Source organism: Filicampus tigris, chromosome 10 (genome assembly GCF_054856515.1).
Source record: "Filicampus tigris isolate MCC_2025a chromosome 10, RoL_Ftig_1.0, whole genome shotgun sequence".
NCBI lineage: Eukaryota > Metazoa > Chordata > Actinopteri > Syngnathiformes > Syngnathidae > Filicampus > Filicampus tigris.
In genome coordinates this window covers 24,015,573-24,032,306 of record NC_141226.1, presented here as the reverse complement: position 1 = coordinate 24,032,306, position 16,734 = coordinate 24,015,573, and the positions used below count along the sequence as shown (strand labels likewise).

General features: G+C 41.9%; 3 protein-coding genes across 5 annotated transcripts in view; 2 read left to right on the top strand and 1 right to left on the bottom strand.

Moving 5' to 3' along the window:
* LOC147141452 (coiled-coil domain-containing protein 13-like) overlaps window positions 1-16,734 on the top strand; it is a 40,730-nt gene that overhangs the window by 2,147 nt on the left and 21,849 nt on the right. The gene's annotated exons all lie outside the window — the stretch shown is intronic.
* Window positions 1-16,734, top strand: part of higd1a (HIG1 hypoxia inducible domain family, member 1A) — a 30,377-nt gene that overhangs the window by 2,151 nt on the left and 11,492 nt on the right. The window lies entirely within an intron of this gene.
* On the bottom strand, window positions 114-15,790 carry gjc2 (gap junction protein gamma 2). 3 transcript variants are annotated; one of them, XM_086042235.1, is made up of 2 exons: window positions 15,689-15,790; window positions 114-2,152 (listed from the first exon to the last, which is right to left on the bottom strand). In XM_086042235.1, exon 2 carries the CDS (start codon window positions 2,121-2,123, stop codon window positions 870-872), a length of 1,254 nt encoding a protein of 417 aa, XP_085898361.1. In that variant the 5' UTR covers window positions 2,124-2,152; window positions 15,689-15,790; the 3' UTR covers window positions 114-869. The 3 variants fall into 3 exon arrangements, with proteins under 3 accessions (XP_085898361.1, XP_085898360.1, XP_085898362.1); XM_086042234.1 differs by lacking the exon at window positions 15,689-15,790 and adding an exon at window positions 5,026-5,451; XM_086042236.1 differs by lacking the exon at window positions 15,689-15,790 and adding an exon at window positions 3,740-3,784.

The window sequence follows — 16,734 nt, the reverse complement described above, 5'->3', positions numbered from 1 at the left end:
ATATATATATATATATATATATTCTGGCTGCTAAATAACTTTGTGTAAAACACAGAGTTTACCAATAACTTTATTTTCCTTTCCACAATAAAATACAATAACAGTCTTGGAAAGTTTGAGGCACTTTGATGAATGATAAAAGTGAAGGCAGGATTAAACTTTAAAATCCATTTGAAAAACACTCATTTTCGAGACTCAACATGCCTAAACATAAGTACCTGTAGTTTCATCGCTAAAGGTGGGTTTTCTATCGTCGCCTATGTAAAGCATGCATCGTCTTTAGATAACAAAAAAAAAAAAAAGTATGACATAACTAACCATTTGTCTTGCTTATAAAATGTGATCTTGATTTTCTTTTTCGGTGGGGATATTAAACATGCAATGACTGAAAATGAATGGATCTGTTAGCAGGAGAGCATTCAGGAACGTGATGATTCTTTATCAAAACAATTCACATTTAATCTGCTTCCAGCAACACTCATTCACACCGTCCATACTATCGAGAGAAAAGCCATTCATATTGAAAAGGTACCCTTCTTTTCGGCAACAATCCGCATTCACCCTTCCCAAGAAATCAGCGAATAAATCCAGTTTGGCAACAGTAGATAAATAACTTTGAACACTCTCGGTTTCTGTTTTGATGAATTAGTCGAGTTTTAGAGACGTAACTAACTAGGCGTATGTTAAAGCACAAAATGACAGCGGAAGGTAACAAAGACGATTCTCAACAGTTTCTTAGTGTCTATTTTTTAAACGGCTAAAGTCCGCAATGATCCGTCATCCTTTAAATGGTCTGATTGTTGTCCAAAGTAGCGCCTGTCTTCAAGTGCAGGGTCTTTAAGATAGAACTGTTAATACACCAAATATATCTAGATCCAGACCGAAGTTTTTCCGTTTTTCACAATGGTGGCCGCCTTCTCGGTGGCCGATTTGGGCCTGGCCCCTTGCTTCTCCTGAACCGCGTTGACGCGGTTTTGCTCGGCCATAGTCGCCCCGGACACGGGACTGCTGGTTCTGGAGGTCTGCTGGTGATTTTTCGTTTGGTACGTCTGAAAGGCCATGTCCAGCTGCTCCTGGGCCACCCGCAGGTGGCGGTGAAGGCTTGCCAGGTCGGAGGGGATGTTCTCGTCCGGGCTGGTGCACTGCTGCTCCTGGGCCACGTTGGCCATGTTCTGCTCGTGGGTGGCGATGAGGCTGTTAGGCATCCTGCTGGGCTTGTCTGTCTTCATCACAAGGTTGTATCCAGGAGGCGAGGCCGGGATGTTGCGGGAGAAGGGGTAGCCGAAGCTCCGCCGGCCCCGGTTCCTCTTGAGGCGCAGGGTGTCTCGAAAAGTGCCGATTCCCAGGTGGAGCATCTCGCACACGTTCAAGATGAGGCAGAGGCAGCTTACTACGTACATGATGAGAAGGAAGATTGTTTTCTCAGTGGGCCTGGAGATGAAGCAGTCCACTCGGTGTGGACAGGGGACCCGGTTGCACACAAAGGAAGGACTAACTTGAAAGCCGTACAGGAGGTACTGTCCCGCGAGGAAAGCAATCTCAAAGATGGCTCGTGACAAGAGCTGAAGGACGTAGATCCGCATCAGCCCCTCTTGAAGGATTCTTCGGCGACCGTCATGCTTTGGCTGCTCTTTGCGAGCGCCGCTCACCAGCTCGGGTTTGCTCTCGGGACCCTCCAGTGCGTCTTCGTAGATCATGGGCTCGGCGTCGTCGTCTTCGCCCTCCAACACGTCCTCCAGATTGTGGCTTCCCCTCCATCTGGAGTGAGCCGGCGGCTTTTTGCCGACCCTGTGACCCCTCCGGCGCTCCTGCTCCGACGAGCGAGCGATCTTGTGGATTGCGTAGCCCATGTACATGATGGAGGGTGTGGAGATCATGATGATCTGGAAAACCCAGAAGCGGACGTGCGAGAGGGGCGCAAAGGCATCGTAGCACACGTTGTCGCAGCCCGGCTGCTTGGTGTTGCAGGTGAACTTGGTCTGCTCGTCTGAGTAGATGGACTCCCCTCCGACGGCCGTGAGCACGATTCGGAAGATGATAAGCACAGTCAGCCACACTTTGCCCACAAAGGTGGAGTGGTTGTGGATCTCTTCGAGCAGACGAGTGAGGAAGCTCCAACTCATGTTGCCCTCGCTAGCTTTTCAACTAGAGTCTGTGGAGAGAGGAAACAGAATCGAATCGTTACATGTGGGGAGGGATAGGTGGGATCTTTTGCCTGTGCCCAATTCCTGATCTCACAGATTGAACTGGCGACCATTTGGTTTTTGGCGGATTCATCTCTCATCCACAGCTTAAGGAAATCAAGTTGGGGTCGCCAACAGCGCGAAGGACTCGGCACGGTTCCGGAAGTTTGGAGGTTCAGATGGACTCTCAGAATAAAATGGATTCGACAGAAAGTCAAAACTATCTCAAGATTGACCGCCTGTACTTAAATTTCAGGTCCTTGCGTTCCATCAAAAGGGGACATGTTACAAATGTTGTTTACACATAGTTGGCTTTCTGGAGTGCCTGTCCAACTTGCAACTATGGAATTCTGTTTCCAAAATTGTGTCTGTCGGCAATCTGTTCTGAATTGTGTAACAGTTAGCAGGTTTCATAAATTGAGAGTTAGCCTGGGGGAAGAGCCGCCATTTTCAAGCGGTGGCAAGAGTCTGTCGGCAATAAAAGCTGTACGGGCGCAGAGTGAGCAGCGGCTCATTTGCATGACACTGAACCGCCCGCTCAAAACAGTGATTTCAACCAGATTTCAACCAACAACAACAACAAAAAAAACACACGCACAGCACTGCTCAGCCTCTGGCCAGTGGACGTGATGGCGAACAATAGTTTACGTTTTCATATCGTCACTGTCCTGTGAAAAGCACGGTTGTGCAATTTTGTCATTTTTAAAAATGTTCACCTTTATGGGATGTCCCTCATGCAGAAACCCCATTGACGCGAATATTTTAAAAATGAAAAAAATGGACATAAGTGTTTTTCACAGATCATTTATTATACGCATTATAATGCCTCAAGGGGAAATTCGAATTCACACTCTACTGTATAGATACGTTTTTGGCAGTACGTACACAATTGTGAATTCATTTCAAACAGCCCAAAATACTGGCATGATCAGTTTTTTTTTCTGCCCATTCCATCCCTGTATGGAAGCGATGATTCGCTCAACACTCAACAACTTTCAGTGTGTGTAGATTGAACGTTCTAATGGATCCATCCATCCCGTTTCTGTACTGCTTATCCTCATCAGCCTACCGTAGCTGACTTCGGCGAGAGCCGGGGTACACCCTCGACTGGTCGCCAGTCAATCGCAGGGCATGTATAGATAAACAGCCATTCACATTCTCATCTTCAATAAGCCCAACATTGCGCGTCTTTGCAAAAAAAAACGGGAAGAGAAAACCAGAAAACCAAGCGCGGGACAACACGCAGACTCCTCACAGGAACTTATGACAGCTGTGCTAACCAGTCTGCCAGCGTGCCACTCACTGATTAATAAATTATAATTGAATGAATGATCAATAATGCAATTTTAGAAATGATTACTATTTTAAATACTCAGTTGATCAATTTCTACGAACGACCTGGCACATACAGTAAGTCCATTTTAAATATCAAATGTGACGGCTGAGCACAAAAATGATTGCCCACTCCTGGCTTGAGCGTCACCTTATACTACCGTATCACCGCAAATGGCACCGTAGCAAAGAGTACCAAAAAGCCGTCTTTTTCTTTTTCTAACCTTTTGGCTGTGTTTCCAAAAATATTTGGCCTTCCTTCTCTTCACGGTGTCTTGGGTGTCACGATGAGCCCCCATCCCTGAGTTCACGGCCCCCCGCGCTCCCCGGCATGGGATGTGCCATCTCCCCTGCCATCTGAGGGAACAGGAGAGGCTCTGGCGTGAAGCCGCCCTCCCCCGATCCCCGCACAGCCCTCCCCCCAACTCATGATCCAGCACTGCCGACACTGGGGAAGGCTTTGGCCTCGTGGAGACAGATGGCACCAATGGTGGGTAAGTGTGCCTCAGGATGGCATGACACGAGGGGCTGCCTCGCTATGACTACTTCCATTCAAATTACACCTTTCAATGAGTGCCACGTCGTGTAGGTCAACTGATGTCATTCTAAACAGGTGCAAGGAGAGGTTTGATTCATTTAAACAGACTGTTACGATTGCTCGAGTGAAACGATCGCATGTATTATTGCAAAGTAATATTTTGTCAAGGGTTATTTTTTTCAAATACGTCTAGAATTTTGTGACAATTACAGAGAGGAATTGAGTCTTATGGAAATGATTACTTTCAAGATTTTTTTTGCTGAAATGTCTTTCTCAACATTTCCTTCAAGGTCAAAGTGTAAGGTAGTTGTTTGTAAATAACTAACCATTACATTTCTTTTTAATAATAAATAATATAATAAAAATACAACTTATATATATATATAAATATATATATATATACATGTGTATATATATGTATATGTATATATATATACATATATATATATATGTATGTATATATATATGTATGTATATAAAACAATTAGATAAAAAATATTTAGTAATATAACATCCACTGTTCATGCGGATGAGGTACATCTGTCGAATCTACTGAGAGAGATGTGACAAAAATAAAGGTGTTAACATTTTGCCTCACCCATGTTCGAAATAAGGACGCCAAAATGTTGTGATCCAATGCGGTTCTACACCGCTGCAAATGACATTCACGTAAAAAAAACTTGAATAGGAAATATTTGTATGTATTGGATCTCACTAGATGCCTGTTGAACAATAGCTTATGTATTGTAATATATATCATTTTAATGTTCTATGATGAGGTATTTTCGATGGACATGAGGAGAAAAGCCGAAAGGATAACAACAACATTTAACGTTACATTACCACAGTAATCGATGTGATTTTGAATTTACAGCATTTTTTTTTTTTACAAAGATGCCTGCTATACCCATTTCAAATTATGTTATGAATTGTTTTGTCAATAATGGGAAAAAAACAAAAACAAAAACCCACCTGCAGAAGTGGCAAATGCATTTCCCGTCCTAAAGGTCCCTCTTTAGGTCCCCTGCCCAATCTGAGGCGTAGAACAGCACCTCCATCCTCAAATCCCAGACCCCTCTGTCCTATGGATACTCTTCAAAAGCCCAAAACAACACGCTCGACTTTCTTTTTGGATCAGTTTTCCTTCCTCACATTCTGGCTCAGGTCTGGATTCTGTTACACCAGCCTTGTGAGCATGCAGGAAGTCTTATTAAATCATAAAAAAGCAAGAGCACGGGGAGAAAAAAAAAAAAAATCCTCCTCTGGCAAAAGACCCTCATCCACGAGTTGAGATGTGAGAATATGGTTGTGCGCAATGAAATGAACACCGACGTGAGGGAGCGTGTTCATGCCCACACACTCGGCGCTCATGTGCAACATTTGTAACGCAGTTGATGAGGGTTCCTCGCTCTTTCTCCTCCTCTCTCTGTATGTATACCTTGCTCTCTCTTTCTCTTTCTCTTTCTCTGGCTCTCTCTCTCCTTACGGCTTAAGCTACACACAGTGACTACAACACACCTGCGCAATCTGACAAGACTCATAAAAGGAATCGTTGCGCCTTTACTTGAAAATGCTGCCCAGTTTTCATTGTCACTTAAAAGTTAGGAATTTACAAAACAAGATTATTATTGTGCTTGAAGGAGCAAGTGCTATTTGTCATAGAAACATAAAAAGAAAGGGTGGTAATTTTACAAGAGTTAAGTGGCGCTTCCTTCGGACAATTACAGTTGTACTTTACGAGAATAAAGATGTATTTCTTCTAAGGCAAAAAAAAGTTGTGTCCATTTGACAAACAAGTTGCATTACAGTGAGAATAGAGTCATAATTATTTAAAGGAAAAAGTAAGTATACTACGAGAATATGTTTTATTGCTTCAGGAAAAAAGAGTAAAGTCGTGTTGGCTCAAACTATCGGAAATAAATACCTTGTGTGTTTTTAGCAGACATGGCCAATAGAGGTGATTCTGATTCAGATTTTTTTTTCCCTCCCTAACATTGGTATGGTCTCATTTTTCGAATTGCAAATTTATTCTCGTAAAGTTTCTTAACATAAATTTCCATTTTACCTGCAGTAATGGTTTGACTTTACCATCATCGTTTTATGACTACTTTGTACTGAATCTCTCTCAACTTTTTGTCATTAAGGCTGAGGCGTAAAGTCTTGCCTGGAACAGAAAGAACAGGAAGTCTGCTAATTTTGCCATTTGAAAGGCGTACGCCAAGATGTTTTGTCCCATTGCTCATTGATCAACGCCTGGATTGCAAATTGTTTACAAATTGTCGTCAATGCGAAACCCCAAAACAAGTATGAGTCCAAAAATATTATAGCGACATGAGAGTCTTGGGTGCAGATCCGCTCAGTCACATGTGGTAGTGATAATATTTACATCTTCCATCCAGGAGTACGGACAGATAACAGAGCGTACCCTAGCTTGCTGTCATCTCCGGGAAGGGATCCTTCAAAAGTCAAATGAACAGATGGCGGTTTTAGTGTCTGGCTTGGATCTGGCCATCGTCACGGTGACCATAAAATGTTAAAATTTTACCCTCGCGTGATCCTTAATAACCCTTAATGATGACCAACGGTGAAGATGATTCCGGTGAACTCCTGTTGCGAGAAGCGAAACGCGGACAAATATATGATTGGAAACACGACGCCGCTTACGAGAAGTGAAGCTAACGGCGCTCATCTTGCGTTGTCACCCGCTAAGCATTATTCACCACAAACAAATCAACTCCTCAACAATGGTATTAGGTAGCACACTAGCCTAAATAACACACCAGCATAAACTGACGACGTCGCGCATGGGCTAACAAATGTGCACGTGAGCACGTCGTTAAACTCGCCTTTTGCCATTCACACACATTAATAAACGTTGGGGAATACAGGCAACTTGTCAAGGCAAAGCTGTTTGTCGCGAAGAAGCAGAAAAAGACTTTGCTGTTGACTTTGAACTAGGTGCATTAAAGTACCGCCAACAAAACAGGACAAAAAAAAACCCACCGTCAATAAATTAAGCCCAACAACAAGAACCAAGATTCCAAAACCAGTGAACAAACGAGTTTGTCAGCAAATAACAGAGGATGTGTTTGAAAAAAAAACAAAAAAAACCAACAACCTCCAAACACCGCTGGAATTTGCGAATATGTGGAGATTGTAACATCCACTAAGTGTCATTGTCTCAGTTTTGTCTGAGAAGAAGCAACAAGACGAGAGGATCTTAGTGCTGTCTGAGTAGTTTCCAGTCCAAAGAAAAGCCATCTGGGCCCGCGGGACCGGTCGCCTCGCAGCTTGCCCTCTCCATGTGACGGAGGAGATGTGGCGTAGCTAGCACCCCTGGTAAGAAGATAGGGGATGCTGCTGGAGTGAGCACTGGGGATTTGGACATGTGCAATCCCGCAGGGACAAATAGGCACGTGTTTGGCTCTTCTTAATTTATCTTCCCCCCCTTCCTCCAACTTTGAACACGTTTCTCCCTGCTGCTCCTTCCAAAATCTTTGCCTCGTCCAAACGACACAGCTGGCTGATAAGTGAACATTGGAGGCACTCAAAGTCAACGTCACTTTGTGAGCCAGCGAGCCAGCGAGCCAGCGTTCCTCGACAGTGAGTGCAAGTGGCTGGCCGTGATGGACAATTAGCACTCGCAGGTCGCAGTGATTTAATGAAACATGATACTGACACGAACATCCTCTCTTTAAATAGCGCTATTTGACAGACACAGTAGGTGTTAACCTTTTTTTTTCACCCTGCGCCGACCGCAAAAATGCAATTGGACCTTTTCATCATTGACTCTTTTGAAATTGGAATTGCATCAAGACCAAGGTGATATAATAAATGAAATGAGAGGAGAGGATATCAAACGAATTGAATGAACCTTTTTTGTTCCAAACTTTGATTTTCCCCCCAAAAATCTAGAATTGAGTCTGATTGAAATATACAAGTTGCTGCTGTATTAGAATGAAATAAATCCATGAAAATGCGTGCACGGCTAAGCAAAATGTTCATCGGCTCTCGTGAGACAGATGTAGCCAATTGTATGGCCGGTCACTGAACTAGTGAAGTCAGTGTAGCTGGAAACCAAACCAGCAGCAGATTCCGAGCAATGACAACAGAGACGGTGGCACTGGTGTCCTCAGATAATTCGGGCTCTTCTAGCTTTGGGACAGTGTGCTTCATGTTGATAACTATTGATTGAAGCGCCCGCAGCCTTTCTCCTGTAAGACGTGCTTTGACATTGCTCGCCATCCAAGGTCTGGCAACATGCGGCAGCCAAACGCCACTCTTGAATATTCATAAGGTTATATTTTGCTGTGACATGTAAAACAGACCTGTCTTTTTTTAACGGTAATGTGTGTCCCGCTTGCTCCCCCTTTTTTCTATCCATCTCGCCGTCGAGGTCAATAAATCACTAGCACTATGCCGTGGCTCTTTGGTGTGTCGTGAGAGATCATCAGGTGCGCTGCGGGAGTTGATGGCATTTCACTTCATTGATCCGAAAAGTATTATTTATATATAGTACATACCGTGCATTTTTTTTGTTCATTTACTACTGCCTGCTACGTGTAGCGACAGGTACGGTAAACATGTCAAGTAAGTGCCTTGGCTTGGCTGGGGAACGCTAATCTACAATATTTATCTAGGAGAAGAGAATAAAGTTGTAATTATTCAAGCAAATAGTATAATATTGGATAGATAGGTCGATGAGAATCAAAATGAGTCTTATATGAGGGAAAATGTAATGTTGCGACAAAATCGAAATGTTACGATAAAAAAAAGTCAGATGAAAAAAGGAACATTTATGTTGACGAAAAAATGTGAAAATAAAGTTGAATTTCTTTGACTATAAAAAAAGGATATTCCACTAAATATATTTCAAAAAAGACCTTAATGCTAAAGTAGGTGGAAAAATGTTGTTGTGTGATGACACAATCATTGTACTGCTACCGGAAAAAAAAAAATTCAAAATATTTCATGAACACTTTGAAATATTCCAGGGAAAAGTCTGAATGATGTGAGGGAAGATTGAAAAAAGGTGAATAAGGTTGAATTTCTTACAGAAAACGGTTGTAACATTAGTTAGAATTTCTTTGAGAAAAAAGTCAGAATGAGATCTGAGAATCTGCGTGAAGAGACATTTTTAATATGACCCAACAGACGCCAGGCCTTGGCATTGTTGTTTTTTTTGGTTGTTTTTTTTTTATTCAAGCTTGTTTCACCTTTAAGAGGTCAGTGTGAGCTGTGAGGGTTGCCAGCGTAGCCGAGTGAAGATGTCGACAACTCTCCTTGGCCGCCACTAATGTCATCACAAGTCTCTCTTTTTTTTATTTATCTATTTATTTATTTATTTTTTATTTTTTTTAAAGCCACACGACTGCGCTGAGCAGAGTTGATGCGAGCAGACTGCGGGGCTATGGAGGTCTGCGTTTATGTAACAGATCGAGCTGCCCCCATGTGACTCGGAAATGCCCCCCCCCCCAACCTTTTCGCCACCCCCCCTTGGAGAAAAGAGTGACACAAGACACCAGAGCAAAAAACACGCAACTGTTCCTGCGCCGCCTGCGCTGTATGGCACTATCGTTAAAGTGTTGTGGTTTGCAAGGGAGGGGCGGGGTTGAGGGGTGGCGGGGGCTATCCCATAGGCTGCCTGAGAGTGGTGGCAGTCCTATCTCATTTGTTCATCTGCCTCCTCGTTTTCTCAGCCGGGCCTATCCTACCCGCGGGCCCAGCGCGTCCCGTGCCAGTTTGACTAAGGCCCGGCTCCACTGAAGCGACGGACGGAGATGAAAAAGCCTTGAGGTGGGCGCCGGCAAACTTGCGCTGCGTCTCCCGCACATGAGCCCGGCTACCGGCTTGACGCGCCAGTGCGTCGCTCTCACACATCTCCCGCCCAAAAAGACAATGGGAGCCACCATGCCCGGTCAGTGTACAACCTGCTGGCGTATTTGGGAATTTTGGAGCAAATTGTACAAAAAGTGAAGCCTCCATGTTTGGACAGGAGAACTATCAGAGAAGTATCAACAAAAGTGGGGGGCGGGGGCGGAAGTAGCGGCTCAGCATTTGTCCGATCGTATTTCGGCAGGCAGCCCTTATCAGTGCAATCAGCAAATGTGGGCTATGATTATGAGTCAGTAGATACCACAGAGTGACATAAAAGTCATTGTTTTTGTTCCACGTCGCTTGTCCAAATTTATTGCGGTGAGCGTCCGGTCATTCGTGCAATCAGCCGAGTGCGCCACGATTTTGGTGAAGTACGACACACTCTCGAAAGCCTATGCAGGTTCACGTCACCCTTCCGAATATCCATACACCAAATCGCTGGCAAGATCTCGCCAACTGCCAATCAGAGAGGAAAGCTGTTTTCCATATTTAAATGAAAGAATATGGTGATCCACTCACAGCAAAGCTTCTAACATAACGAATATGAATGAGAAGTCAAGCTGAACAAGGTGCCGGGCATTTAAGGCACAACTAGAATAGCTTGAAAAACGTCATCCTGGGCATTTCCAACCAAATCATCTTGTAAACTTGATAGGAGGACATCAAAGATTGTTTAAAAAAAAAAAAAAAAAAAGCATGGCATAAGGTTACACATCTCAGTGCTGTTTTACTGTGTATCATTACTCATGGAATGACTCTTGTCCAATCCAATTGCTTGGTCGTAACCGATTGTTGCGTTATTGTCAGTACAATTAGTTGTGTCGTGTTTATGGCATTACTGTCACATGAAGTTCTTGTACGGTTGTAACTTATCATCACACTTTTTCACTGGTCATGACGGGCACCCTTCTGTGGACGTGTCATGTTCCTGACACTCGAAGCTCAGATCGGTTGTGTCACCGTTTGAGTTGGAAGCAGAGCACAATGATGTTGTTCAGCAGTGTGCAGAACATGTGCAGCACTGTGCGCGTGTGTGTGTGTGTGTGTGTCTGTGGGCTACACTTCACAGTGACGCCATTCCACGCTTGGCCTTTTGTCACTGGAGACGGTTGCGCTCTCATTGAGCGCGGCGTCATGTGGATGCTTAGCTTGGTGACAACAAAGCTCAACATCGCACTAATTCAAAGCCAATTGGCGTTGATGTTGTGCACTTTGGTCCCTAGTTTTCCCAAATGAGGAGAAGCGATATAGAAAATGGATGGATATTGACTAGCATGCACATAAAAAAAAAAAACATGTTTAAGTTATCACTGATACTGATATTATTCAAGAAATATCATCATTATTATGATTGGAATTATTTGGAAAATTAATTAACGCTAAAGTCAACCCAAACGTATTTTTTTTATCAAGAATATGTTCTATGCAAGCCAACTAGTTAAAACAAGGCATTCTGATTCATATTTTGTTTGCGGAATAGGATTTAATCCACCCGTTTTTAGTCATCTCAGGGGGCGGCCATTTTGTCACTTCTGTCCACTGAAAATGACATCACAATTACCTGAGCAACTGTGATGTCATTTTCAGTCGACAGAAGTGACAAAATGGCTGCCCACAGAGATGGCTAAAAACGGGTGGATTAAGTCCTATTCCGCAAACACTATATTAATCTGAATGCTGTGTTTCAACTAGTGGGTTTGCATAGAACATATTCTTGGGTTGACTTCCGCTTCAAATAACAGATTAACAGAGTATTTATAATCGATATTTAAAGTTTACCTCAAAAAACTAAAAGCATTCGCAAGCGATTACGTGCGTTTGTACAACAGACGTCTGTGCTAGGCTAAGCTAATACGTGACAAGATGGCGGAACAAGCAAACCCTCATACTAGTGGAGTGAAGGCAAAGTGGGAAATATAAATCTTTGCTCTTCCTTGAGTTTTTTCTTTTAAAAAAAAGTGCCAGTGTTTTACATGGACTATAAAACGTAAGCCAATGTAGTGATGCATCGGAATCGAATCGAATCATGGGCCTCTGAATCGGGATTAAATCGAATCGCGGGCCTCTGAATCGGAATCGGATCGAATGGCGAGGTAAAGGTAGATTCCCACCCCTAATACACACATGTCCCAAAGTGGAATGAATGTTTTGCAGTTTTTAATCCCACGTCAGGTCTTCATCTTCCTGTGGCTAATGAAGTGTTCCCACCAGGGCACCAAAATGCGACTTGCCATCCAAAGGAAGGCAAAAACAAAGCTTTGCCTGCGGAGCGCGGTGGGGGTGGGTGGGAATGTGTTCTTGGTCTCTGACATTATCTTGTCTTAAGCAGCCGTGTCATGGGGTCCGTGCAGGGGGCACGCCCGAAGGAGCGGCAGACCTCGTCAGGGTCATTTGCAGTAGCAGAGAAATGTTAACTGCATCTTTCCCCCTTCCTCTTCCTGCTCCTCGAGACGCCTCACTCCAACTCAGTGAACTACCAACACTGCAGGGGGCACCGTGGGGAATCTCCCACACTCGCTCGCTGGCACTTCACTTCACGCAACGACGGCTCCTATGCGCACATTATATCGGCTTCTTGTTAGCAGATGATGCATGACTCAGCTTTTCAAGGCAGCGATAAGCGTGTTCAAGGTTAATCATTTACACCGGGTCAAGGTCAACAGTGAGTGCGTGAAGGTTAAATGTATATGATACATATCTAATACATGTCGTATGAAAAAAAAAAAAAAAAAGGTCTGTTTTGTGAAGATATTGCCTTATATTTCTTTTGCGCTTGCAACTTGTGGCCACTAGGTGGGAACCATGTATTCAATAGGAGACACCTCCTTGATCATTTACAAAAAGTTTTCCATGACCTGGGGTGTCAAAATAAATGCTAAAAAAGAAGTTTACATTATTTGAAAAAAAAAAAAAGTTTATACCCTATGTATATTTTTGAATCAAATTTTTTTTAATTAAATAAAGCAAGTTACAAAATGTATGATTACATGTTATAAAATATATAATATATTATATATATATATATATATATATATATATATATATATATTTTTTTTAATGATATAGAAATAAAAATAGTGGATTTAAAAAAAAAAACTATATTCAAAAGTCCAGTATTATAAATACTATATTATAATATATTGTGAAAAAAAATCTCAATTATTTGAAATCATAAAAATGTGTAATTTTATGTACTGGTAAATACATAAGAGTGAGTCCAAAAAAAAACTGTGGTGAAAGTCAAACATAGTTATATAAACGGTTCTGTCTCACCAGTTTCACCAGCCAAGTTACGTTTTGACCCACATTCAAGCCGAAAAAAATGCACAAACCTCATGCTTCAATATTATATTTATTGCATATGAATTGTATTTATAGCTGACTTTAAATGTGATAACCCTCCTAATACGTTGCGGTTCATATTTTTAAATGAAAAAAATACACTGCTGGCCGTGCAGTTATATATTTTTCGATATTTATATACACTTTTGATTATTTACATTGAATATTTTTAAAAATATTTTTGAATAGCTCTGGTGTAATAAATACATTGACCAGGCAGTGACGTAAGAGCCAAAAAGGGAGCGAGCCTTGTGGGGCTAAAATCTTGAAGTGTTTTTTTTTTGTTGTTTTTTTTAATGGTTTAACATGCAGCAGGTCATATTGACCCATAAATGTTTTCGGTGTACCAAAAAATGACCCGTGAACATTTTTGGTGTACCAAAGAACAAACCTAAACAGGAAAGTTAACCATTTTTCAGGCCTTTGACGGATATTTAACTGGTGCAATCATCTATTGTGGTTTGTTGAGCCCTAGCGGCGCAGGTACAATGACCCCAGCAAGTATGAAAACAAACGGACATCAAACTCCGACAATAAAAACAAGTACCACAGCAGATTCTTTGATGAGTCAAAAGGCCGATCAGGGGCCATTGCAGTCCTGCGAGGGCTATGCTAAGTTATGACAAAATGTGACACAGCAATTGAGTAACTGATAGCCTCTCGAGGTTTCCAAATATCAGCACACAGAGACACAAACACACACCAGTGTGAGGAATCAAACCCACATGCACATTTCACCCGATCACCCCCAAATCTGGTCAGGTATTATGGCTGAATTAATAAATAATGACATTTTTATTCTTGAAAAATAATCCCTTTTTTTTTTTTTTTTTTTTGGGCCCCTCAATATTGCGATTGTGATTTAATATTCGATTCTTTTTTTCCTCTTCCCATATTTTTTTTAACCAAACACGAGCTATACATTAATCTGTATTACAACAAAGAATATCAGATTTATTATACATTCTTTTGCTTTTATATATTAGCTTTATGCTATAATCGAGGTAAATGAAGCATGGATTAATACGAAACACAGTTTCAATTTACTTTACTTCAATTAGAGATTTTAACTTACGAAACACTTTGACTTGCAGTCTTTTAAGCGTTGACTATAACAACTTGACCAAATTCGCCTGTGCGATTTGAAAATTGCATTCTGCTACATTGCGATATATCGATTTGAATGTGATTAGTTGTTCAGCCCTAATCGGTATATTATCGGTGGATTAGACCAGGGTTTTATATCCAGCCAAGGTACACATGTACATTAGTAAATATCACGGCAAATCACCAAAAATGTCACAAAAAATATATTCATTATTCTCTTACATACTGGCGATTCGCTACTCATGAATTCGCCTCATTATGGATTTGGGGGGGGGGGGGGGGGCAATGGCCTCCTGTTAGTTGCTGTAGAACTCGCCTATTGGATGTGATTCTGGTCTGAATAAGGCCCTGTCTAATATAAAAGTATTTCTTTGGCGCTGTCTTGTGGCATCTTGGTGCTCAGGAACCATGTTGAAGTGACGGTAGGAGTTATGTATCTTCTGTCATTTCATTCTTCTGTCCGTCGCTTTACGTCGCTAGCAAAGATGCATTATTTGTAGTAAATCCATGGTCATTGTCTGACTAATCAAGTGAAATTGGATACGTTATAATAACAGTCGTAGGGAATTACTGCATTAAACGGATGGCCGACGGTTTACCTCGTGATATCACTGGGTGTGAGCGGAGCCTGGCATCAGTGTTGGGTGAGTCGCCTTTAAAACACAAAACTCTCGCAACTTGGTTCCACAAGCTTTGATGTTGATCAACATTTTCGTGCATAAAGAGTTTTTTTAAAAAATATTTTTACTTTTTAGAAATGTCTTCATATGGTATCTCTTAATCGTGGATTTTCACCCATTGCAGGAGGTTTTGCAACATATTCCCCGCAACAAATGAGGGTTTCATGTATATTTAAATGACGTAACATTGAAATCGAAAAGTCATTTACAGGTTTGTGAAACCACACCGCAAGACGTTATTATCACTTATTCTCCTAAAATGTAAACGCAGTTTTCATTGAAGGTTTTCTCTTAAAGCCTCCTGTTTGTGTTTGTCCAAAAAACGTTCATGAGTCAGTAGGGCCCACTGCATATTAACCAAATAACACAAATGGTTTACATTTTGAAATCATAACAGGAGAGTTAAATGTAAGCGTTAAATGAAAGTGATGAGCTATACAGTGACTTTGTTAAATGGCTGCAATTGCTGAATGGTAAATGCCAATTTGTAGCGAAAACTATTCATTTGCGCTGTCTTGTTGATTGTTTCAAATCGAATCTATTGCGCTGGTCCAAGTCACCGTCACTGTCGCTGTGTCCCGATAATTGCGGAGCAAAGTGATGGCTACTCAAAACCAAACGTGCCTTACCTGTCCACACGGATGGAGCGGCGGTCTTTCCTATGTTTTATGGATGAACATGCCGGGCGAACGTCCAGAGGCATTGTTGCGCTGCACTCACTCACACACACACACACACGATAACAAGGCAAGTGAGACAATGGCTCATTTTTCATCAAAACCGATCCCCACCAAGTACAGGCAGCACTCTCAGGAGAGCAGAACAGTCCGCTGTGAAGGCCCCCATTGTTCCCCCACCACCTTCATGGCTGTGACTTGATTTATGAATGATTTTTACTACAGCTCCATTCATGCCTTTTTTGGGAAGTCAGGCAAAACCACAGTGGATGGGAGGGCTCATGCCTGCAAAAATGGATTCATTAATTAAGACAAATCACCCCAAGTCCATTCAATATGAGCTTTCAGGGTTTACGTGTAAGAATTAGGGCTCTAGCGATTAATCGAAAATCGAGGTAAAATGGATTTGCCTCGATTAATTGATTAATCGATTCGATTAATCAAAAATTGAATTGATTAAATTCATCTAGAAAATGATGTCTTGAAACATTTTTTTTTACATTCCGGATGCAAAGCACATTTTGAATGTGTAGATCAAATGATGCTTTTGCGCCAGACATCCTTGTGTATTGCGTTTGTGGATGGCTGCAGAACCACACTAGTGCACACAGACAAGCGTGGTAGCAATTTTTCAAAAAATGAATCGAAACTGAAAATCAAAATCCGAATGGAATCGGGGCTTGAGTGAATCGCTACATCCCTAGTAAGAATTTTTTTTTTTTTTACCTTATGCATCGTTTATCCTTAGAACCTTTTACCTTGTATATATTGAATTTGCACTTAATAGGGGATTCTCTCAACTCTTGTTGTACAGTGAACATAATGACAATAAAGGTCATTCTGATTCTTATTGTCAATGTAATGATTTCAATATTACTGCATGGCCGTACGGAAGAACGCTGGTCGAACAGTTGGTTGGGAAAACACAATACTTAGTGACCCTATTTATTTTTAAAATCTTGCACTTGATAGCGCTATAGCGTTGATCTTGTCTTCTT